Consider the following 25,404-nt stretch of genomic DNA (forward strand, 5'->3'; position numbering starts at 1 on the left):
ATTTTCATGGTAAATTACCGTATTTTATTAATTTATAGAGGTAATATGTCTGTATTTTGAATGATCAACATCTACACATCTTTTGTTACACAGTTAGACACGTCAGCACACCCACATTCAGGTGGTGATGAGAAAGTTACATATTGAGCCAATGCTCATCACAATCAACTTCTCCCACAAGCAGAAAAGAGTATCAGCAAATAAAAGGTGCTCAGTGTCATCCACACAGCTACTAAACACCAGTATGGTAACACGCATAAAATTAAAGTCATGAAATAAACATTGTTTATCAACATTACATGTAACATAAATCTCTATTTTACATAACTGATGGGAAAACAACTAAAACTAATCAATATTAATGTCAACAAAATGCATAAAAAGTTATGTGCCATGCAGGGAATTCTAGGAAAGTCAATTCATGGTTATTCGCCGTATATATTAAGGAAACATAGCGTTAACCAGGTTACGGATTTGTACTGTATCATTTTTACAGTTTTTTTACCGTTGAAATCACGGCCATTTTTACAGTGTATGAGTGATTTCTTCCAGTGTCATATCCCCTAATAACTGAAATTAATCTTTGTTCTTGCAGATGCCCAAGTGCAAATATTTTGTCCAACAGTTATAAGAACTATTTAAATGTTCCTCTAATGTGAATCCCCTTCTGTGTGGAAAATGACAAGTCAGAAAATGTCTATAATATCCTGGTCCTTATATAGACTCCGGTCTAGGTCACACCTTATTTTGATGGTCTGTTTGTTGAATTTAAGTTGCATTGCATCTACAAACCAACTATTCTCATTAGATTATAAGTAGACTGTTGGGTTGAGGTTAGAGTTAGTGTAATGCCAAGTTCAGACTGCATGATTTTTAAAGAAGTCGTGTCACAGATGTTTTCTGATCTGGGCTAGCATTTCGTCGCTGCTTTGTTTACACTGCAAGATGGATCGGCGACAGGGGGTTTCACACTGCATGACTGCAAAAAAGGAAGAATCGCAGACAACTTTGTACAAACTACGTCCCACAGCCAAGAACACGTAGTATAACTTTTGTTATAAACTACATAATAAGAAAAAAAGCCTTTAATGGGGTAGAAAATGTACATATTTGCTCACCTAGGTTTAAAGGGAATTAGCTATTTCTTCTCAACTTTTTTCTTTTTTGACCTAGTTGTGATATTGCTCAGATGACCGTCAAACAGACATGGGTGCTCCTGCCAAATTTACACTAGTTTTTTCCTCCATTTCTCGAGTCCAAATAAACTGAAAAGGAGTGCTTTTAACTTCTCCCCCAACCTCCCGCTAGCCTAAAGGTACCCACACTAGTGGAAGCTGCTCTCTCATTGGCTGTAGGTAATCGCCAATGTTATTTTCAATAAGAACACATTTTGCACGGCATGATTTTAATCGCCGACAGCTCCAGATATTTAGCATGCCAAAAGCCAAATAGCATGCCAAATATCTCACGGGCATTGGTGACTCATCAGCGATTCTCTCAATTGCGTCTTTTATAGTTCACATTGCGTGCTTGTTACTCACGTGAACGAGCACCGATTTTCCAGTGATTTCAGGCATTTGTCAGTGATTTCTAAAAACTTGACGACGAGTCAAAATTGGGGCTAAAATCATGCAGTCTGAACTCGGCATAAATTGACACATAATTACAAAGTTTCTTATAGTCAGTTAAATTTCTGTTGAAGGAGCAGTTTCAAGAGATATTAAGCAGACAGTCTACTAATACTCTAATGGACCATCAAAATAAAGTGTTACCTAGGTCTCTCCTTCAGTGGACTTTTTTACCCATTATTTTATCCACCAGACTAATTCAATAATATAAAAATATTAAAGAAAAAAAATAATAAAGAAAATAAAAGGGACCTTTCATTAGCAGTAATAATCAAGGATTTGTTATTGTCTTTAAAATAATTGATGGTACAGTACATAACATATTTTTTGTGACCATAAGCAATGGTAATAGTAACACTAAACACAATAGTGTGGTTTGTCAATATCATGTTGCAGGTCTTTTTAGAAACTGCTGAGAAAAGTGGGTGAAAACATAAGGTTTCATGTAAGTGTTCCAGCTTGTGACCCATGGTTTTCTTGTGCTTGTTTATGGGAGTGAGTTAGGTGCTCTAGGGAATGAGTGGGCCTCTAGTGCAGCGGTCTGGTCTTTCTAAACATTTGTGATGAATTAGATCATTTCCTCCTGCCCTGAGAAACCAGGCAGCGCAAATGACTAAATTAAAGATACCAACCCTCCTGCGGACAGCCATGATCTGCAAAGAGACAAGGGCTACAATGAGAAAGTGAAAATAGGATTTCAAAACAGGGATGATCTTGCTCATGTGCAAGTTGTGAGGATATAAGACTTGACAGCTGTTTTCTCAGGGTCAGCAACAGAACAATCACATGACTTGTCTGTGTGATTTTTCCACCACTGCATGAGCTGATAAATAAAAAAACATACTTGCTTAAAGGGACAATTTTACACAATAAAGATTTACTCTCCCTAATGTTGTTCCAAAACTGGATGACACAAAACATTTAGAAAAATGTTTCCGCCTTGCTTTAAGAACAGAAAAACATCAAGTTAAACAACAATATAGAAATAAATTAAAAACAATTCAAACACTTAAGGTTGATGGCAAAAGTTGGCAAAATCAGCCATTTATTGAAATGAAAAAGAACTAAACATGAACAAAACGTCTTGATGAAATTTTTAAGTAACAGCTCAAACTTCAATATACCGAACATATATGTCATTGCAACAACAGTGTCATACAGATTTGCTCATGGACAAAGTCTCACACAGCCTCACGATGCAAGAGCAGGGACAGACAGACCAGGAGCTATGGAGGAAAACAGGAGACTCGTCATCACACAATGATTTTCTGACAACTCTGAAAATTATATACATATTCTTACAGCATTTACACCTTTCCAAACAATAGGACCACAAAAATGATCAATCGCCAAACAGGAACTTCATGGATGACAGACAAAGTGAAAACAAGCCACATGAAGCTGGATGGTGTCATGACACTGCCAGAACAACATGACCAGTGCAAGGCTGACTGAGAGAAGTCGGTGGGGGAGATCTGAAGAATAGACTAAAACATGCTTCTGCTGCGCCTATTCACAGAGGTTTATATACATTGAGCTTGTATCCATCATGAGAACAAGTCAAAAAAGAAAGTAACGGATAAAGAGAGGATCAAAAGAGATTTAAACACACTGCAGCTCTGCATTCATACAGATATGGCTTCCTGGCTCAGTGTGCCCAAGTGAAATAAGAAGCACCTGAAAGGTGCTGGCATCAAAACATTTGACCGACAGAGGCAAAACTAAATAAAATGGGGAAACACGAATTGTTCTCTGCATAAAGATTGCGTGGACGCAACCATTTTTACAGAGGCTTCTACATGAGCTGCATTACCTTGAGGCCGCAAAGAGGCTGAGTTTCTAAGGAGTCATGCAGATTCAGAAGACAGAGAACACTGAATGCAAAAGCGACTCAAAAAGAGCTGGTAACTCAAAAGGCTTTGCCATGTAATCTTTCAAGATTTAAAGACAGTGCATGAATTGCAAAAATAAGCAAGTACCAAGTTCAGATTGGATTGGGGAGGTCTGCTCTTTCTTTTAGACATGGGAGACTTTCTGAGACTCTCGTGCCTGTTTAATGCTGTAGAGCCACTTAATGATCCGGGCGTTACGTTCAACAGCAGAAATTCCATAGGGAACACGCTCCCCAGCGTCATCTTCTTCATCGGTCAGGTCGTCATTGCTATGCCGTGACTGCTCACAGTCGGAGCTGATCATGCTGGCACTACGGAAGTTAAGCGACACAATGTCAGAGTTTGCCCTAGCAAAGCTTTCCACACCTACACTCTCCAGCTCCTCGGGATCCAGCCCACAATAGTTGAAGAAGCGCTCCACGTCAGCACCGGCCCGAGCATACCGGTCACTCAGGTCTGACTTGGAGCGGTGTAGGGAGGGCCTGCGGGCCACAGAGCTCCCCAGCTCCAGCTCTGCAGCAGTGCTAGTCAGTGTCTCTCGTTCAGGAGAGCAGGGAGCATTGTCACAAACAGCCAAGGCCTTGGCGCTAGGCTTGGGTGGCAGTGGTGGTGCGGAAGAGCTGCTGCTACGTGCCGCTCTCAGTGGCTTGCCATTGCACATTCGTCGAATGTCTGATGAGCTGTGGGAAGCATGCAGGGGCGAGCGTTCTCCATCAACCTCGCATGACCTCTCCTCCAGCAGCCTGCGACTCAGATTCAAGTTTCCTCCTTGGGGACTGTGTCTGCCTTGCGTAGAAGGTGGTACTTTGAGAGAGTCAGTAAAAGAGCGACATCCAGGTTCCGATAACTCGGACGAGCGGTGAGGTGCCCAGCTACGTGCCCCAACTTTGTGTGAAGTCCCCTTGGCGGGCCCCTCAGAAGAGGAAGAGCTGTTAAGGATGTTTTTCAGGATCTCCAGGTTGAGATTTTCCCGTTTGGTGGTGGTTGCGCAAGTGTCTGACTTGGCGTTGTTGTTGGAGGCTTTCAAGCCAGATCCCACACCGCCACCCCTCTTGAGGGGAACTGGGCAGACAGGGGGCTTGGCCAGGACCTGTGGCTTGATGGGTTCCTGCTTAGCATTGATGACCTCCTGACTCTTCACGTACTTGGCCTTGTCAGCTTCGAGCCGTTCCACAGCGCTCAAGCGCTTTGGATTGGGCTCAGTCTGGCGACGGAAGTAGTCAGGCCCCTTGTTGAGGATGCGGAGCGGGACGGCGGAGGCAAAGGCCCCGCCCTGGCCAACGGGCTTGCTATCTGCCTGCAGCGTCTCGGTGGGCATCTCTGCTGGTCTCTCGGCGGCCGCCGTGGTGGATTCCGCAGTGGACTCTCGTCAAGGGGCAGCCTGGAGGCACACACATCAAGCCAGATGACCGGACTATTAATCCTGTCTCCACTGGCTGTCAGCAGTGAGGCCTCATACTCACAGTTCATTAATTAGCCCCCACTTCCTCCACGCAGCCAGGCCCCGCACGGCGGAAAAAGAGAGCACTCAGCTCCAGTCAGTGTCAGTAGACACAGTCAGGCCCCGCCAGCTGGGAGGGAGCACCAGAGGATTGTGGGGAAAAGCGTCGTCGCTGCTCCTTTGTTCCTGGCCAAAGCTGAGGATCTGAAACACACAAGGACCAACCCTGTTAAGGGAGTAGGTGACATCACATTCCTAGCAACAACAGGAAGAGCTGTGACTCTGGCATGCTGTTGGCTGAGGATGTACACACTAGAAAACAACCAACACAAACATATGCACAACTCACTATCAGTGATATTAGTATCATATTGGTTGTGGGCGTATGTGAAACAATCTAGTAATTTTCATGTAGACTAGTGTGTTGTGGTCCCATATGCATAATTGCAATAACATTGCAAACACATCTCTCCTTAGGCTATATGAAAATCCTTAGCGTATGTGATAGATTAAATATTTTACTGTCAATCTGTTTAATCATCCAAGAAAGCAAATTGAGATTTTGATAAGCGAGCTTTATATCTACTGCTTAAATCTTCTGATTCAATTCAAGGGCCGTAGAGATTAATATAAATAATATCCATCATCACTGCCATTACTGAGAAAGCAAAGAAGAATCTATACGTTGTGCATTTTAAGCCTTCACAAGGGTCTTCACAATAGTACATACTCTTTAAAAAAATAGGTTGCTGTTTTAACTCAAACTAAAATACGGACAAATCTAACTGCTGAGTTGAATTTTTTTTAATGAAATGTTTAAGCTGATGTTTACCCTGTGGTTGGGTTTGCCTGTATTTTATCCCAATTTCAGTTGAACCAACCCTGCATTGTTTCTGCACTAGACTGAAATATAGAAAAGTGTGGGCTATTTCGACCAAATTTTGTCAAGCAGATAAGATTGTTATCAAGATACAGATGCAGTCCATCATTGTTTTTGTAAATCTCGACCTCCGGCCATTTAAATACAGCAGTTACAAGTTCACAAGGGACTTTGTTGTTTCGTTGGGATCAGCTTAACAGAAATATCAAATAATTCAATTATAAAAACCCCATTACAACTGAATCTCACTAGTCCTGAAAGCACTCTCCTTTTTCCCTAATCAATCTCTATAACTTCTGCGTCAGATAGAGGCTGTGAAAATCTGAATCAGAAAGAGCTTTATTGTATGTTCACACATAAGAGGAATTAGTTTTCGTGACAGAGCTTCTACAGTGCAGCAGAATGACAGAGACAGGACAAAAACAGATAATAAAAACATTTTAAAATAAGATATGACTATTAAGTAGTATTTAAATTAAGCAGTGACTGCAAATATACAAATCGACAAGTGTATGTACTGGTATATTACTATATACAACATTATATGTGCAGCTGTCTGTTGTTAAATAAATAAGTGTATATATGTGTAAAAGTGTCAAAAGAAGAATTTGAGAAAGTAGAATAACTTGGTCTATAAAAGGACAAGTTCTGGTTAAGTTAAACTCTTTCAGCTGTTGCACAACGGTCATTTCATAATAATAAAAAAAAAAATAAATAAATAAAACAATTATATGCTTCTATTGCTAAGCTTATAGTGTAAGTCTGTGGAGCAAACACAATCTTTGGTAACACCTTAGTTTAAGTACCTATTAACTAGTGACTTAATACATGTCCATTATTAAGATGCTGACTGTTTATTAGTATTTACGCAGCACTTATTCTCCATGATCTTATTCTACATACCTAATCCTACCTAGTACCAACAAATAACTACTACCTTAATAATTATTAATATGCACCAAATCAAGAGTTTATTGTGGTAAATAATTTTTCATTTGAATGTTGTTCATGAAAAAATGTTCATATTTGAAGGTATAGTTCACACAAAACTGTAAATTATGTAATTTACTTGCCCTTTACCAAAAAATTGACTTACAAACCTTTATGCTTTTCATTATTATAATAAACACAAAGTAAAACATTTTGAAGAAATCTGGAAACATGTAACCACTGACAAAAAGTTTTTGTTTTTTCATACTGTGGAAGTCAATGGTTACAGGCTTTAACTTTCTTCAAGGTATCCTCTTTTTGTTTTTATCAAAAGAAAGATCTGAAAGGTTTGAAAACACTAAGGGTCAGTAAATACAGAGAAAGTTTTCTTTTTTGTGTGAACTAACCCTTTAATGGTTAATACAAATCAATTATTGTACCTATAAAACAATGTGTGATTCAATATTTTTGTTGTTTAATATACATACAAGCATATAAAGATTATATTTTAAACATTGTCATTATTAACCTATAATAATACCAGTAGTTCAACATGAAAAGATTATGAAAAGATTAAGATATTAATGTGTCCTTGCAGTCCCCATGATTTCTACAGTTAAGCTTTTGAAATTAAATCACTTTTTCACTGTATGTGTATGTGCATTTTGTATTATAATCAGGCTCCTAAAAAGTCATCAACATTTTTATTAATCTGCCAATATATCAGTTATCAGCATCCAATTATAAAGAGTGATTGCTTATCAGTATTGGCCTAATTTTCCATTTTAGTTCATCTCTAGTTTATAATTAAGCCTAACAAGTATTATTCCTGCCCAAAAACATATACATCCAAACATCTTCTGCAACTAAATATATTAAAACTGATAACACTGCAATCAAAACAAACCCCTTTACAGGACATCAAAGTAGAAACAGTAAACGACAATATTTGCTTTGTATCCAGCAAGATATAATATGAACAGACTTTGATGAAAGCTGCGTTTTAAGTTATTTAATAACGCAATGACTGTTTAAATGTTTGAGGAAAGGGTCAGTGATTATGCAGCATATGGAAGAATGGACCTTTCTCTTCAAACATAATTACAGAACATAGAGGAGTCTTAAACACGGGTCATGCAGAGAGTAATAATTGTAACGATCTCCCCAAACGCCCTCGCAAAGAAAAAAAAGGGGGGGTGTATTTGGTGGCCTTTAATCTTCCCTGTCGAAGCCCCTTCCCCCAAAACAGAGTAAGCCCAGATGCGGGACTGCAGCCAAGAGCCATCGCACATCATTTCATCTCCCTCCAAAGCCCTTCTGAATTATCAGAGCCAAAGACAATCCCCACAGCTTTCTCAACGCACTCGCTCACCCTTATCGGCCATGGAAGAATAACACTTTACCTCATCGCACTGTTCCTGCGAGTCGGCCTGCTGAAATGTGCGACGATTTGTAAAATGAATATTAGAACAACTCGCTATGGCGGAGACCTCTGTATGTGATCCGCTGCTTATCAGAAACAAACCAGACGCAGTGAATTATAGTCTCTGGTTTTCTGCCCTTAAAAGTCCACAAGGTGTTCTGTGGCTTTTAGTGGAACATATTTTACAATCAGATTTGGTTTGTCAGCATTACTTAATGAATTAAACATCATGAATTTAGAAAAAGTGCTAATTATTAATGAGATTGATGCTAATTAATAATTACACTTTTTTATAATACTGTAGATGTGTGTGTGTGTGTGTGTGTGTGTGTGTGTGTGTGTGTGTGTATACACGTATACATGTCCATACACAGACACTTCACACTCAACATAATCATGAATTTTATGTTGATGATTAGCTGTCAAGCAAACAATTGCATTTATTAATTAAATTGTCTGTTTTGCTCATGTAGTTTACAATGTTTTTCATATTCTACTTAAAAAAAATCTATTCATTCATTTTCCTATGGCTTAGTCTCTATTTTTGAGGTTGCTACAGAGGAATGAACCAGCAACTATTCTGGCATACGTTTTACATGGCAGATGCCTTTCCAGCTGCAACCCAGTATTGGGGAACACCCATACATACTCATTCACACACGCACTGATACACTACAGGCAATTTAGTTCATTCAATTCACCTATAGCGCATGTCTTTGGACTGCGGGGGAAACCCGAGCACCTGGCAAGAACGTGCAAACACCATAAAGACTCCCAGCCAGGACTCGACCAGCAACCTTCTGAGGCGACAGTGCTAACAATTGAGCCACCATCCAGCCCTACTTGCAAATACTATTATATTAAAGATGGTAGAGATATGTGACTTCATTTTCTGTTCTAAACACTGTAAAATAAAAATGATTTGCTGTTAAAAGAACTACAGTACATTTATTTATAATTAAGATTATTTTGTTTAATTTAGGGGCAACATTAGTCTATTTTACATCTATTTTAATATCATTACAAAGTGTGACAACAGAAATGTGACTACCATGACATTTGAACATTTTCTACCGTATTTTAACCAAGCGGTAACCTACTGTTCTCCCTCATGAAGCCAATACGAAAGTAACTAAAACTGCAATTCATCGACTCACCTTTGAGGGCTGGCTCCATAAACTCCAGATGTTCACTGACTGCTATGTTAAATTGGCCAATTTTACAGCTGATAAAAACATGTTTACAGCTTGGTACAAAAGATGGTTTTGGTGCATATCTAATATTGTGCTGTCATGACAACTGTAAGGAGGGTAAATTTTTTATAACTCATCTGTTCCAAATTTTTATTAAGTTATATTAAGTCTGCATAATAAAAGGCATGGCTAGTTGAGTGACAGCTAGGTCTGACTGGTCACCGTCATGTCATTCCGGCTGATTAGCCGCTGAACTCGGCATTTCATCGTATTTTTGTTTTGTTTTATGTGGCTGTACACAGTCAGTTCCTTTTTTTAATTATTTCCTACAATTTTCAGATGATATGGCATGCTGTGTGCACTAAATTGAGCTCACAAACCATTCACATTGCCTTCATTTCCTAGGTGAGTGAAATTATATACTTATATACCATCTCTATAAATGTTTTTGTTTTACTTAAGATAATTTAGAATTTTCTTTAGACCGATAAAGCACTCCACAATCTGACAGATTGATTAGCTTTAGGCTATTAAACAGTCATCTGAAATGCTGTCATACAGTTTTATGACTGGGATTTCATAAATAGCCTTGTATTTACTAACACAGACTATATCTGAAGTATTTGTAAGTAATTTGCGTTTTCCTCCTGTAGAAAAGCATCATAAGAACAATGCTTAGTGGCTCAATGTATTACAACATTTTTTTAAACGTTTTTTTTAAAAGACTAAACACTTTATGGATATAGTATACAGTCAAGCACATGTGGTCATAGCACAAACAAATCACAGGTGAAGAAGTATTCTCCCAAAGAAAAGCCTGTCTAAGCAAAATGCTAGCAGGCGTCTTTAGCTCCCCTCATACTCTGCCTCTTTGCCCTTGTTTGGTAGCCCCCAGTTGGTGAGATGATGCGCAAACAAAATGGTGACTGTTGCCCACGCCTACCTGTAGCTTCATTTGCATTCCTTAGAAGCCTATAGGTGATGTCATGGATACTACGTCCATATCTTTTACAGTCTATAATTTTACCTGTAAAACTCTGGTAACCACAGCTGCTGCTTTTTTACTGCTAATTTATTTGACATGTTTTTACAGTGTAATAATCCAGTTATAATGACAATAATAAATATAACAATACATAATTAAAATAATAAGCATCTCAAGTTTCTTTCTTCTTTCTTTTCTCTCTCTGTCTCTCTCTCAAAAATGCAAATTTGACCGATGGTGTCCATTACTTTCAAGAACATACTCTCCTCAATATCATTTGTTTCTAGTTACCAAAATACTAATTATGTATAACAATTTCGGCTTAAGTCAACTAAAAACTTTTGACAAAATTAAATAATTACAAATACGTAACTAATCTAAATAATTCTATTAAAAAAAAAGTCAACACAAACAATAAAGGAAAAAACATCAATGCTAGACAAGAACTCTCAAAAGAAGGTCAGGAAAAGTATGCACACATCTGTATGTATGAGAGTGTTTCCCATGTTAGGAAAGTGCTCTCAGCTGTACTGGTGTGAAACTGTATGACCACGTAAGCCACATTCCAGAGCTCCTCAGGCCATAAACTCACAGAAAACATGCCAGATCAGCTGAGCAACCCCACCATTAAATCCATCTCCTTGTCTGAGAGGCCAATTTTTTTTTTCTTTTAACTCCAAACACATGATGATCACGCAAACAGCTCTTACTCTGCCAGTTTAAAGCAGAAACTGACTGGCTTTGAGGCCACATGACTACTTCAGATAACAATATAAACCGCTCTGCCTGCAGATGCACATCACTTTTCTTCTAGAGGCACAAGAGTCTGTTGCGTTTATCAAATCTCAGATTATATTAAGCATCAATGTCCCAGTGGGTGTATTGGGTTACAACGCCATGTACAAAACAAAGAAAGTCTGGATTTCATCTAATACCCTTTATCACATTTGCCTAAAGGCTTGTTCTCATTGTTTTCAGGATGAGTAGAGCTCGAGTATTCTCATTGCAACACAGCTTTTTTTGGAGGATAATATCTCACAATATATCAGATCTGAGTTGCATTACATTTACATTTATTCATTTAGTAGATGCTTTCATCCAAAGCAACTTACAAGGGAGGATAAAAGAAGCACTTAAAATCCTCAGAGCGCAAAATATACTCACCGGCCACTTTATTAGGTACACCTTACTAGTACTGTGTTGGAGCCCTTTTGCCTTTACAACTGCCTTAATCCTTCGCGGCATAGATTCAACAAGGTACTGGAAATTTCCTCAGAGATTTTGGTCTACATTGACATGATAGCATTATGCAGTTGCTGCGGATTTTTGCTGGCTGCACTTCCATAATATGACAATCATGTTCCACCACATCCCAAAGGTGCTCTATTTGATTGAGATCTGGAGGCCGTTTGAGTAGTGAACTCATTGTCATGTTCAAGAAACTAGTCTGAGATGATTCACGCTTTATGACATGGTACGTTATCCTGCTGAAACTAGCCATCAATAGATCAACACTGTAGTCATAAAGGGATGGTCATGGTATGCAACGATACTAAGGTAGGCTGTGGCGATGACACGATGCTCAATTGGTACTATTAATGGGCTCAAAATGTGCCAAGAAAATATCCCCCACACCATTAAACCACAACCACCAGCCTGAACCATTGATACAAAGCAGGGTGGATCCATGCTTTTATGTGATTGATGCCAAATTCTGGCCCTACAATTCAAATGTTGCAGCAGAAATCGAGACTCATCAAACCAGGCAATGTTTTTCCAATCTTCTACTGTCCAATGTTGGTGAGCCTGTGTGAACTGTAGCCTCAGTTTCCTGTTATTAGCTGAATGGAGTGGCACCCGGTGTGGTCTTCTGCTGCTGTAGCTCATCCACTTCAAGGTTTGAAGTGTTGTGGAATCAAAGATCCTCTTCTGCATACCTCGGTTTTAACAAGTGGATATTAGATGTTGCCTTTCTATTAGCTCAAACAAGTCTGCCCATTACCCTCTGACCTTTGGGATCAACAATGCATTTTCACCCAAGGAACTGCACCTCACAGGATATTTTTTTTCTTTTTTGGACCATTCTCTGTAAACCTTAGAGATGGTTGTGCTGCAGATAGTCTTGACCAAGTCTACATTCTGCCATGTGATTGGCTGATCAGAAATTTGCATTAACGAGCAATTGTACCTAATAAAGTGGCCAGTGAATGTATAAACTCTTAAGTCTAAGTTATTTAGATTTTTTTTACACAATGTTAAATTGACAAATAGAGCATTAACAAGAAAGGATCTGCTGCATACGGTGAGGAAACTAAAGTCAAAATTATAAGAAGTTCTGCAGTATAAACTTACATTTCCAATTGGATTCTGAGGGGGAAGACTGCATTGTGAAATATAAACTCAAAATTGTGAGAATTAAAGACATTGCGATTCTCAGAGGGGGAAAAATCTGAATTGTGAGATGGCTCAAAAACTTCAGAGAGGGTAAAGTAAATAGTGATATGTGAAGTTTCACAAACTAATTTCGAGAGGTGCATGTGATATGGCCGCTGGTCTCTCATCTGTAATCATTAGTAAGCCAATCTGAGCTACTTAAAACTGATCTACAGTCAGTATTGCAAGAAGGACTATGAACTTCTATTTACAGTTGCCATTAAGAGAATATATTATAACTTTAAGACCAAATGAAAAATTCCACTGAAGCCAATATTCCTATTTACGCGTCACAATCACCAGCGAACTAATCCTTACAGATCGCTGGTAAACACACATATCACATAGAACTACAAATCTGCTGGTGTATAGACAACAAAATCCAGTCATGCAACATGCATGATTAACACACCTGCTTCAAGTCTCCATTGATTACACTCCCACAGCTGATGCTGGACTGATCATGGACTGATTACACACACATATAAACGGCTCACTCTGATACTCTCATAGCTGAGTCTTGTTAAGTTTTGTGAACATTACAACGCACTTTCCTTGTCATGCCATGTTTTTGACCCTCGACTTGTTTGTTTGTTTACGTAGCCTGCTGCCTGCCTGTACTGACTTTCGCCTGTGCATTTGACTATGACTCTGGATTTGCCTGCATACATCTGTTTGCCCCTGTGTTGACCGTTGCTTGCCTGACCACTCAACAAACATGCATTTGGATCTGCACCTTTGCTGTCAGCACCCGTTCATGTTACAATAAGACACTTATACGCATACATTTCAAATTACAATTCTGAGTAAAAACGTTACAATTTCTAGATATAGTCTTGAATCAGAGCTAAATAAATGCGGAATTGCATTTAAACCAATTGCAATTAGGACTTTTTTCTACAAAATGCAAGAATTGTTGCATAAAAAGGCTTGATTTTTTTAAAAATACAAGACTGTATCAGAAACAGTTTCCTGCATAGCAGTATATACTATGCAAAGGACATGCATCTTAGGCTTCAACAGATCCAAAACTTCTGGACTGGACTGCAAATTCTCAGGCTTACAATAGTTTCATTAGATTACAGCATAGCTATGCCATGATGGCACAGAGCTAAAATGAACAAGCTGTTATAGTGAAAGTGTCAGTGTGTTGATAAACTGCTATATAAGCAACAGATTCTGCTGTGCATCTGTCATGCACTCACACCCGCAGCAGTGGCTCTGTGACATTAGAGCTGGTGTTGTGCTGTGTTCAGTGGGCTGGACTAGTGATTTGCAGAGCCAGCAGATGAGCTCAATCCCTCAGGGGAGAGCAGCTGATTGGCTCTTCTCTCCTGTCACTCATCCAGAAGGAGCAGATGTGCCCGAGCCATTGTTACATAATATCACATACAGTAGCTACGAGGCTAGTTTCAACACAAAGCTCTGTCTGTTCTGCACTTACCTACTAAAAAAATATGTCTCTATTTTGTGATTTTTCAATGTGGACAATATTTTAAAAATATTTTGCTGAGTGGGTTTTTGTGCTGTTGATGTCTGTCATGGATAAATATCTAAAATAAATGGCAGCAGATTGTTTTTTGTGTTTCTAATTCATTTAAACAAAGGGCCCTATCATACACCCAATGCAATACGGCCCTAGGCAAGGCGCAAGACATTTTTCAGAATAGCGCAGGTGTCATTTTCATGTTTTGCGCCACATTGTTTAAATAGCAAATGTATTTGCACCCCTTCGTGAACTCATGGGTGTGCTGGTCTGAAAAGGCGGTGTGTTAAGGCGTATTGTTGCGTGTACCTAAAAATATCTTAAGTCAATGTCGCAGAATTTTTAATACTTAAAGTTAATATTAATTATGCATAAATGCAAGTCCAAAACGTGCATAAACATAGCTTAATTCACAATTAGGGATAAGCAATACACAAATATCTTTAAATATGAAAAGATTAAAGCATTATAATGTTAAAATATTACTATAATTTGTCTATATAAATATAAAAATAACAACCTGCTCCCATACCTTCTTCATCTCGGGGGACTTTGAAGGAATCTGTTGTAGTCCCTTTATTCATGGCAATTTGCATTTTATTTTTGGTAGTATTATTTATTTTATGCATATTTATATTTGTTTTAAAAAATTGTTTAGATTTGTCCTCTGGTTGGGTTTTGGAAACGTATGCATCACCATATGAGACATAAGAATAGGACGTGTGTTTGGAAATTAGAACTGAATTTAGAAATAGTTTTAAAACAAATCTTTGCACTTAAACAAAATTACGAAATAAGACTATATAAAGAATGTCTTCAATAGAGTGCGTCCTACACAATTTCTTTAATACAGGGTCGCAAGTAAGAGGCCAGCTTGTGCTCACGCCGTCGTTAACTGTTTTTTCTGCTAGTGAAGCGTTCAGTTCTTTCTCTTGCAAAGTCTACCATGTAATAGCAAAAGCACCATGTCACAAGGCAACTAAATCTTAAAGAGAATGGGAGATGAGTCTCTGATTGGTTTAAGTCACGTCATGCTCAAAAGACAATCATAACTCATTAAGAAAATAAGCACAACTCTTTTAGACTATATGCTGGCGCATTTTTTGCTTTTGCGCCATCTGCTTTAGACATCAAGCTTAGATCGATAAAATAGAGCCAAAGACTGCAGTCCTGCTTTGAATAAGACATTTTTATCTATGATTATTATCTATTATTATTATTATTACTATCACTAATACATAAACAAAGTATCTTCCTCAATATTAACTTGTTTTTTGAACTGGGGTATAAAATCTACAAAAAATTTTACAATTGTGTTCATGTGCCAATATTCAGTACAACAGCACTGTTGTGTTATTTAACTTAATTTTATCATACTGTATCTCGTAAATAAACTTTTTTTTAAATGTTAGTTTCAGTTTGGTTATCCTGAAGTGAATGCTTACACTTGACTTGCAAAACAATGTCAGTGTGAACGACATAAACAACTTCTGAAATTATCATAGATGATAAACATCACACAAATTTTCTAAGACTTCTATAGCTTTCTAAGGTGTTTAAAGCCCTATTCCCACCAAAACTAAAACCAGGTGCAAATATTCAGTCCTATATAAATGTTTTAATTTGAACTTACATCTGTTAAGGCCAACCCAAACGTTAGTATGTTATTACTGCAACTTTTTTAACGGAGAAGTGTTTTCATATACAGTTGAAGTCAGAATTATAACCCCCCTGAATTATTAGCCCCCCTGTTTATTTTTTTCCCCAATTTCTGTTTAACTGAGAGAAGATTTCTTCAACACATTTCTAAACGTAATAGTTTTAATAACTCATTTCTAATAACTGATTACTGATAACTTTGCCATAATAACAGTAAACAATATTTGACAAAATATTTTTCAAGACACTTCTATGCATCTTAAAGTGACATTTAAAGGCTTAACTAGGTTAATTACGTTAACTAGGCAGGTTAAGGTCATTAAGCAAGTTATTGTATACTATCAAAACAAAAAATAGCTTAAAGGGGATAATAATTTTGACTTTAAAATGGTTTTAAAAAAAATTAAAACTGCTTTTATCCTAGGTCGAAATAAAACAAATAAGACTTTCTCTGGAAGAAAAAATATTATCAGACATACTGTAAAAATCTCCTTGCTCTGTTAAACAACATTTTTAAAAAAGAAAAAAAAGTTCAAAGGGGGGCTAATAATTCTGACTTTAACTGTATCTGAATAGACATATTACTTTTAATGTTGGTTAGGCCTATAGACTACCATCCATGTTAAGTATAAAATAATAGTAAATGTAAAAGCAAGAGTCACTTTAGAGAACCAAAAAACAAAACAAAAATCCCAAAACTGAAGGACCAAAATGGAAAAAATGTCAATATTTGGAAAACCTCAAGTACCACAAAGCAGTGTCTGGCAACACAGCCTATTTACCGGCACCATCTGACATTTCCTCTGCCAAACCATCCAGACAGAAGACATATTTGTCTTTGACGGTTTAATTATGTTGGCTTGAGAAAGCCAACATACTGTAATGCTACTTAAACTTATTCTTATTATTATTATTCTTATTATTATTCCGGCTTCTGACCAAAAAAAAGCAATCGCTTCTCCTCCCAGGGCTTAGATGCTACAAGCCCCAAATTTGGTCAAAAGCTGTCTATTGCCCATGAGATGGTTGCTGTATGTCCTCATGCCGATAAGATTTGTAGTTTTTGAATTAAAAATTTTTTGAATTAAAAAATTGTAAATATTACAATCGAGTATTTGGGGCATATAAAAAAGTATACAAACCTCAAATTTGGCCAAAAGATGTGCTTTAAATTGAAGATAATTATCATATTTATTTGGTGTAATTATAAATAACAGTTTTCCTATAAATATTTTTTTTATATTAAATTTGTTAATTTCAAACCTAAAGCTTGTCAGAGTGTCCACGAGATGGCGCAAGAAGACTATTTTTGAGCCCTTTGGAATTTTACTGCACCTTTGCACCTTTAAGAGGCGGAGATATCCGGGCTGACTGTTTTTGCTCTACAGAAAGTTCGGCTCATTTCAGACGTGCTTGTTACAACATTTGAAGCTGTTTACATTAAAATTTCTCAGCGAAAATACACAAATACAAGTGATACAACTCTATTTAGTGTTCCTTTAAGAGGCAGAGAGATCGGTGATCAAAATCGAGGTAAGATTGAACTTAATTCTGGTCATCAGTCATTCTTATTATGCTCGCGGTGAACTCCATAAAGCGTAATAAAACTGATCTGGATGCAGAATCATCCGCGTCGGAATCGACCCGCATGCATTTCTGTCTGCTACCCTGTGAGTTTTAAATTCATGCCTCTGATGTTGGCAGAAACATAACTTTACTTTGGATATTTCTTTCAAAACAGAATATTCTGTGCCGTGAAAAAGCCTTCTCCTCTACTTGTGATAATGAAAATGAAAGCCATGCGAACATTCACGTATATTATACAATAAACATATTGAATATAAAATCATTCTAACTTTATTTTTCATCTGTATTTAACCCACTAAAACAGCTATGTCCTTGCCACAAAACTAATAATCCATCTTCAAAACCTACAATTTCTTTCCATTCGGTCCGGTCGGACCTGAACGTCTTTATACCGTTGTAATCACGTGTAAATTCTAACAAAGACAATATTTGCACATTTTATTTATTGTGCAAAAATAAATCCAAACAGTATTATAATGTTTTAAAGCAAAAATGTTAAGAACAATTATTTACAAACAGTGAAAATAAAGTGTATATATATATATATATATATATATATATATATATATATATATATATATATATATATATATATATATATATATATATATATATATATGTATATATGTATATATATGTATATATGTATGTATATATATGTATATATATATATATATATATATATATATATATATATATATGTATATATATGTATGTATATATATATGTATGTATATATATATGTATGTATATATATATGTATGTATATATATATATATATATATATATATATATATATATATATATATATATATATATATATATATATATATATACATACAGTTGATGTCAGAATTATTAGCTCCCCTGTTTATTTTTTTCCCAATTTCTGTTTAATGGAGGGAAGATTGTTTCAGCACATTTCTAAGCATAATAGTTTTAAAAACCTATATCTAATTACTGATTTATTTTATCTTTGCCATGATGACATTAAATAATGTTTGACTTTATATTTTTCAAGACACTTCTATACAGCTTAAAGTGACATTTAAAGGCTTAACTAGGTTAATAAGGTGAACTAGGCAGGTTAGGGTAATCAGGCAAGTTATTGTATAATGATGGTTTGTTCTGTAGATTATCAAAAAAAAAAAATTACTTAAAGGGGATAATAATTGTGTCCCAAAAATGGTTTTTAAATAATTAATAACTGCTTTTATTCTAGCCGAAATAAAACAAGTAAGACTTTCTCAAGAAGAAAAAATATTATCAGACATACTGTGAAAATTTCCTTGCTCTGTTAAACATAATTTGGGAAATATTTAAAAAAGGAAAAAAAAATCAAAAGGGGGTTAATAATTCTGACTTCAACTGTATATATGTATGTATATATATACATACATATATACATATATACATATATAACACATACACACATTTATGGTTAGGGTTATAAGGATTATTTCTTAATTCCCCTTTTATGTTGGCAAAAACATAAGTTTACTTCAGATATTTCTTTCAAAACAATATTCTGTGCCGCAAAAAAGCCTTCTCCTCACTTGTGATAATGACAATGAAAGCCAAGCTTTTGGCCTATGCTGTACCAAAAAAAAAAACAATAACCCAGGTGATGACAATTACATATTACGATTATAACATTGTGTTAGTGGCCAGTGGGGTGGAACAAAGTCATTGGTCAGAATTAACCACGTGATGAAGACGGCCTAATATTGTATTTAATGCGATTTTCTTCCTGTAAACTGTATATATAACTATATAACTATAACTATATATATAATGCTGCAAATTACTGTAAATTGACTGTACTCTATATTAACTGCAAAAATTATAAGACTGATTAAATAAAAGACAAATTAACTAAATGTAGCAACATCTAGCAACAGCCTAGAAACCACTCAGAACACGCTAGCAACTACCTAGGAATGCCTTAGCAACACCTTAGCAACCGCCTAGCAACCACTTATCAACCGCTGTGCTTCCTGCCAACTGCCTTTGAGTCCCCGGCGCAGTCACGTTGGCTTTCTCAAGCCAACATCAAAGTTCGTCAACGAACTTTAGGTTCTAGTTTTATTTGTGATACTGGCTCTAGAAGTCCCAGAGCCTTTTCAAGGATATTTGTGATCTCAATGTCGCTGCTGTAAATCAAAGGTGCTCTGTGATAGAGGACAGTTTCTGAAAATAAAGCCTAAGGTAAATAGCGAACCTATTAAAAGACATCATTCTGACATCCAGACCAAACACAGGACGTGCTGTGCCTTTTGTCGAGGGCTACCTTGCAGGCACAGGTAGCATCGGTTCATCTTTTCTGAAGAGGTCTACAAAAGTACACAATTACAACTGCACACAACCAGGTTTGACCTTCTATGTGCTCATGCAAGACTGCAGGTGAGCTTTTGAAAGCACAAGCACGTTTGACTGTATTTTTTAGAGAGCAACTGTAGCTTTTAGCACATTTAAATGTGCTCCATTCCCTATGGGACACCCTGTAGAAATGACCTTTAAAACACTTTCAAAGGCCATGCCAACAGTGAAGCTTTTGACACTTGGTGAGTGCTTATTTTGGACCCTATACCAGTTTTTTTTTTAAAAGTATTAGCCTGATCTCACAAGGAAGCACAACAACTTTACAGAAAAGTGGGTAATTAATATGAATTCATACAATATATACAAAAACATTATTAAAACGAAGCCTCCATTCTCTAGACCGAAACCCAACTGTATTTGTATATTTAGCAAATAATACTAAAATGTAAGAATGAGATCACACAAATGTGAGCTGCATGACAGTGTAAAAATATGCAATATTGTTGTTTAGTATTTTGATATTGCTTACGATATAACATTTTCTTTGAAAAAATGCTTCTTGTTATTAGCTATATCTTAAATCATTTATTTATTTAATTGTATTAAAATAAAACATTTTTCAGACCTAATTAATTCCAATTCAGACACACAAAAAAAGTGTAGAGCTGCAAACATTTAGTCTTTAAAAAATGTTCTTCTCTTGTTTTGCCTCCTGCCATTAGTATTTATTTTCAGCTCTGGGTTCACCTTTGGTCCAATAGCAAAACAGGGACTACTGGGGATTAAGATTGCAAGGCCATGTCTAATCAAATTTACATAAACAACCAATGCATATAATAAATGTAATTCATCACATGTTGCATTTACTATTGTTGTGATAATGATAACTTTGCAATATATTGTGAAGCCCTAATACAAATATGAATTAGCCACTAAATTAAAAAGTTGATGCGAGATTGTGTTAGAAATACAGTAAATAGAAAATTCACTTAATGAAACTCTTACATGCTGGTAACTGGCTACCTTGTTGCCAATTCAGCAGCCAATTTAACACATCTATGATCACCTTAGTTATTTCTGTCAGACTGAAGAGGTTTGGTTTGTGCTATAAGCCCTCCTCCTCCCCAGCACCACCTGTCTAAATCTGCTATGCAGTTCAATTTGTTATGCAGCTGATGGTGGACATTACTGGTGGCCATTTCAGTAATTGCCAAATGAGGAAAAAAATTGTGGATCATGTTTATCAGAATTGTCCTGCTGTTTATGAGGGTTTATAATATTTTCTCTCTCTTTCTTCAGGTTTATTAGCAAAGTGATTAACTATACTTGCTTAACAGTCACAGCACCAGCAGTGTAGCAGAAAGATCCGCCTAAATTAAACTTAGAAACACATGTATGTCAATATAGATAATTAATAAATATGTTTACACTCTTTTCTGGGAGACCTCACAACTAAAAGACACAACATCATTATAATATCAAACGATTTTTCCACAAAATGCTATTTATTCCAGATGACAAAGCTGAATTTTCAGTAATCATTACTCTACAAAAATATTTCCTACTATTAATGACGAAAACATTTCCCAGTGCTGGGTTGAAACTGAATGGGCAGCCATCTACTGCATAAAACATATGCTAGAGTAATTGGCGGTTCATTCCGTTGTGACAAGCCCTGAAATCAGGGACTAAGCTGAATGATAGAGAGTAAGTCAGTAAGTAATGATTTAAACTGTTGCGCTGCTTAATATTTCTGTGATAAATATTAAAAACTAGTACAGGATTTAAGTGAATATTAATTTAAAACTAACTGCATAAAAAGGAACTACATAAACTCCAGTAAAAATAAATTAAGATTATAAACATCTTTAACATAATATAAAAATCTAAAAAAATGTACCACACCAAAACTTTATATTATAATATGCATTCAAAAGCAGGGGTTTAAAAACAAGTGTAAATGAGAACATGGCTAGAAATGGTGCAGTCCTCAACAGTTAAAAACAATGTTAATCTAGTTGCTGTAAATGGATGGAAGGAAACACCAGACAAAGGTTCTTCGAGTGCAAAGCCATGACCCAGATTATCCAGCACTAAAGCTCATGGGACAAATCTCATCACTTATGACCTTCCTCTAGCCTCATCATCACCTCAAAGCTTGGGGGCTCTGTTCGCGTACACAGTTGTGAATGAAGGAGCATGTACAGTGTTTGCAATTTTACCATACGCTAATTTTGAGGAGCCCACAGTAGAGTCATCCTTTAAAAAGTGCCCTCAACAAAGACTCTAAGCTCTCATGCTCTTAATTCTTTATCTGTCCCGGATGCGGGCGGAATAATCCCGTTAGTGCTACTCAAGGAGCAGCAAGAGGACAGGGTTGATAGAGAACTGAGGATGGCCAATGTTGGCTGCTGATGTTGATACTGCCAAATGGATCACTTTATTCTCCTTGTGATATTGTGTTACACTGTGAAGGTTAATATTAGGCATATCAATTTAATTATAAGTATCAACTATGTTACAACAGCTAACTTGACACAACACGTCACCAAGTAACAGAGCAAGCAGAATATTATCAGTGGAAAGTTCACAAAGCACATGCTTTTGAATTAATAAACAATTAAATTGATTTTAATGAGATACAAAAGACCAAAGGGTCTTTAACTACTTTATCTTAACAGCTTTTAAAAAGATAAAGCTACTGTATATTGCCAGAGGTTTTGGGACATCTGCTTTAACATGCACATGAATTTAAATCACATCCTAATATTAATCCGTAGTGTTTAATATGGAGTTGCCCCACCCTTTAACGCTATAACAACTTCAACTTTTCTGGGAAGGCTTTCCACAAGGTTTTGGAGTGTATTTATTGGAATTTTAGACCATTCATCTAGAAGCTTATTTGTGAGGTCAGGCACTGATGTTAGATGAGACCTGGCTCATAATCTCTGCTTAAATTAATCCCAAACGTTTTCAGTTGGTTAAGGTCAGGACTTTGTGCAGGCCAATCAGTATCTTCATGGACCCTGCTTTGTACAATGGTGTGCAGTTAATGAGGGAACATGAAGGGACAATCCTTAACCTGTTCCCACAAAGTTAAGCAAATAGAGCTGCTCAGCCATCGAAACCCATTCCACAAAGCTCTGTTATTGAGCTAATCTAAAGGCCACATGAAGTTTTAAGGTCTGTAGCTACCGACTCTGCAGAAAGTTGTCAACTTCTGAGTCTGCATTGACCACGTTTTGTGACTTTTTGTGACCTGCCACTTGGGCCCACCACAGATTTCATGAACGAACTTAAATTGTATGAATTGTACAAGTGGCAATTTATCATGGTAGCATAGTTGAATTTAATGCGTTCCTAATTGTGTTGTATGGTAAACGTTTGTAGATGCAGTATAGAAGTGTTTGCTTTCATATACCTGAGGCCATGAAAGTGTATATAGTGTATGTTCAACTGCATTTATACCAAAATAAACAATTCTGAACACAACGAAAACAAACAAACACAAAAAAAGCTTTTTTTTTTTTTTTTTAAACATGAAGCAATGACCAAAAACGTTAGTCAGGATTTCAAAAAGAAAAAGGGGGCCAAAGTCATCACTCTGATTTTGTACAGAAACAAAACATGGCACAAAAACAAATCAAAGACAGGCAATAAAGCTAGAGTTTTGTATGAAAATTAAACAGAACAAAAAAATGAAACACTAAATTAAAAACTAATGGTCAAAGACATCAGTCTGCATTGGGACTGAAACAAAACACAAAACAAAACAAAACAAAACAAAACAAAATTGTTTATCTGTATTTTGGTATTGGTAATTCACAAAATTTACATTATAGCTACATAGACTCTTGTTTTTCCCACTTGAATATCAGTAATATGTATCTGGCTAACCCCATAGCGACTGTGCCTGTTCCTCGTTTTATTAGATCAAGAAATAAATGTACTGTGTGCTCCAGAAATAATGTCAAACTGGTCATGGTGGAGGAGTTGCATCAATCTTTAGTAATTTTCTTAATGTTAATCAGAGAAACGAACTTATGTTTAACTCCTTTGAAGTATTAGCGCTTAAGCTTCCAGATATTATGCAAAAACCTATACTATCTCTTGCTTTAATCACCATATATAGACCCCCAGGACCCTATGTCAATTTTTTAAAAGAGTTTTCAGATTTTATTTCTGACTTACTAGTCGAAACTGATAAATAAATAATTGTAGGAGGCTTTAACATCCACATAGATGACGCTAACGATACATTAGGGCTCGTGTTTATGGATTTACTACACTCGCTTGGGATAAAGCAAAATGTTGTTGGTCCAACCCACCGCTTAAAGCATACATTAGATCTGATTCTGTCTCATGGCATTGAGGTCATTGATGTAGACATTATACCACAAAGTGATGGGATTACAGACCACAACCTCTTACTATATAAGCTGTGTTTACCTGAAATTAGCAGACCCGCTCCGAGATTTCGCCCTAGTAGAACTATTGTTCTGTCCACCAAAGATGGCTTTATAAATAACCTACCTGATCTTCCTCTATTTCGAAATGCACCCGCAAACGCAAATGATCTTGATGTAGTAACCAGCAGTATGAATGCCATCTTTACTAGCACACTAAATACTGTGGCACCCATCAAACTAAAAAAGGCTAGAGAGAATAAAACTACACCATGGTATAATAGTCATTCTCGCGCTCTCAAAACAGCAACCCGTGCCCTGGAACGTAAATGGAAAAATTTAGAGATTTAGAGATCTTTAGAATTGCGTACAAAGACAGTATGTCCAGCTATAGGAGGGCACTAAAATCTGCCAGGGCTGAGCACCTCTGCAAACTAATAGGAAATGATCATAACAATCCTAGATTTTTATTTAAAACCATTTCTAAATTAACAAATAATTGGTCATCTTTGAAACAAAATGTTCCACCGTAAATTAGTAGCGATGACTTCATGATTTTTTTCAGTAATAAAACAGAAGGCTTTAGACAGAAAATAGGAGATGCTAAACTTTCTGCACCGCCTTATACTCCAGATCCTGTAAACATATCGCTGAATCATAATAACCTACAGTGCTTCAAAATCATAGAACAGGAAGAGCTAGATAAAATTATAAATAGCTCTAAACTAGCTCATGTATGTTGGATTCAATTCCAACAAAATTACTGAAAAAATTCCAACCTGCTATAGGAGAACCTCTTCTCAACGTTATCAACTGTTCTTTATCTTTAGGCCATGCTCCAAATTCTTACAAGCAGACTGCAACTGGACCCCAGCAACTTAGCTAATTATAGGCCTATTTCAAATCTTCCATTTATGTCTAAAATACTAGAAAAAGTAGTTTTTGAAGTGTTTCAGCCAGGTTTTAGGGCTCATTACAGTACAGAAACCGCATTAGTGAAAATAACCAATGATTTACTCTTAGCTGCTGACCAAGGGTGCATCTCGCTATTAGTTTTACTCGATCTTAGTGTGGCATTTGACACCATTGACCACTAATAAATCGCTTAAAGTCTGCAGGTGTCCAGGGACAAGCTCTAC

The 25,404-nt window shown here is 36.5% G+C and overlaps 3 protein-coding genes and 1 long non-coding RNA gene across 10 annotated transcripts in view; 1 reads left to right on the forward strand and 3 right to left on the reverse strand.

Moving 5' to 3' along the window:
* The window catches only part of tox (thymocyte selection-associated high mobility group box), a 606,421-nt gene that overhangs the window by 323,326 nt on the left and 257,691 nt on the right, over window positions 1-25,404 (forward strand). The gene's annotated exons all lie outside the window — the stretch shown is intronic.
* LOC148679736 (uncharacterized) overlaps window positions 1-25,404 on the reverse strand; it is an 807,653-nt gene that overhangs the window by 118,938 nt on the left and 663,311 nt on the right. The window lies entirely within an intron of this gene.
* znf644a (zinc finger protein 644a) overlaps window positions 1-25,404 on the reverse strand; it is a 398,550-nt gene that overhangs the window by 63,431 nt on the left and 309,715 nt on the right. The window lies entirely within an intron of this gene.
* The window catches only part of fam110b (family with sequence similarity 110 member B), an 84,361-nt gene continuing 61,600 nt past the window's right edge, over window positions 2,644-25,404 (reverse strand). For 3 of the 6 annotated variants that reach the window (XM_087239962.1, XM_087239964.1, XM_087239963.1), the window contains exons 3-4: window positions 4,984-5,165; window positions 2,644-4,901 (exon numbers count right to left, since the gene is read on the reverse strand). In XM_087239962.1, the coding sequence (XP_087096088.1) occupies window positions 3,645-4,838 (1,194 nt within the window). In that variant the 5' untranslated portion in view covers window positions 4,839-4,901; window positions 4,984-5,165 and the 3' untranslated portion in view covers window positions 2,644-3,644. 6 annotated transcript variants of the gene reach the window in all.

The sequence above is a fragment of the Danio rerio genome, chromosome 2 (assembly GCF_052040795.2).
Source record: "Danio rerio strain M-AB ecotype USA chromosome 2, GRCz13ab, whole genome shotgun sequence".
NCBI lineage: Eukaryota > Metazoa > Chordata > Actinopteri > Cypriniformes > Danionidae > Danio > Danio rerio.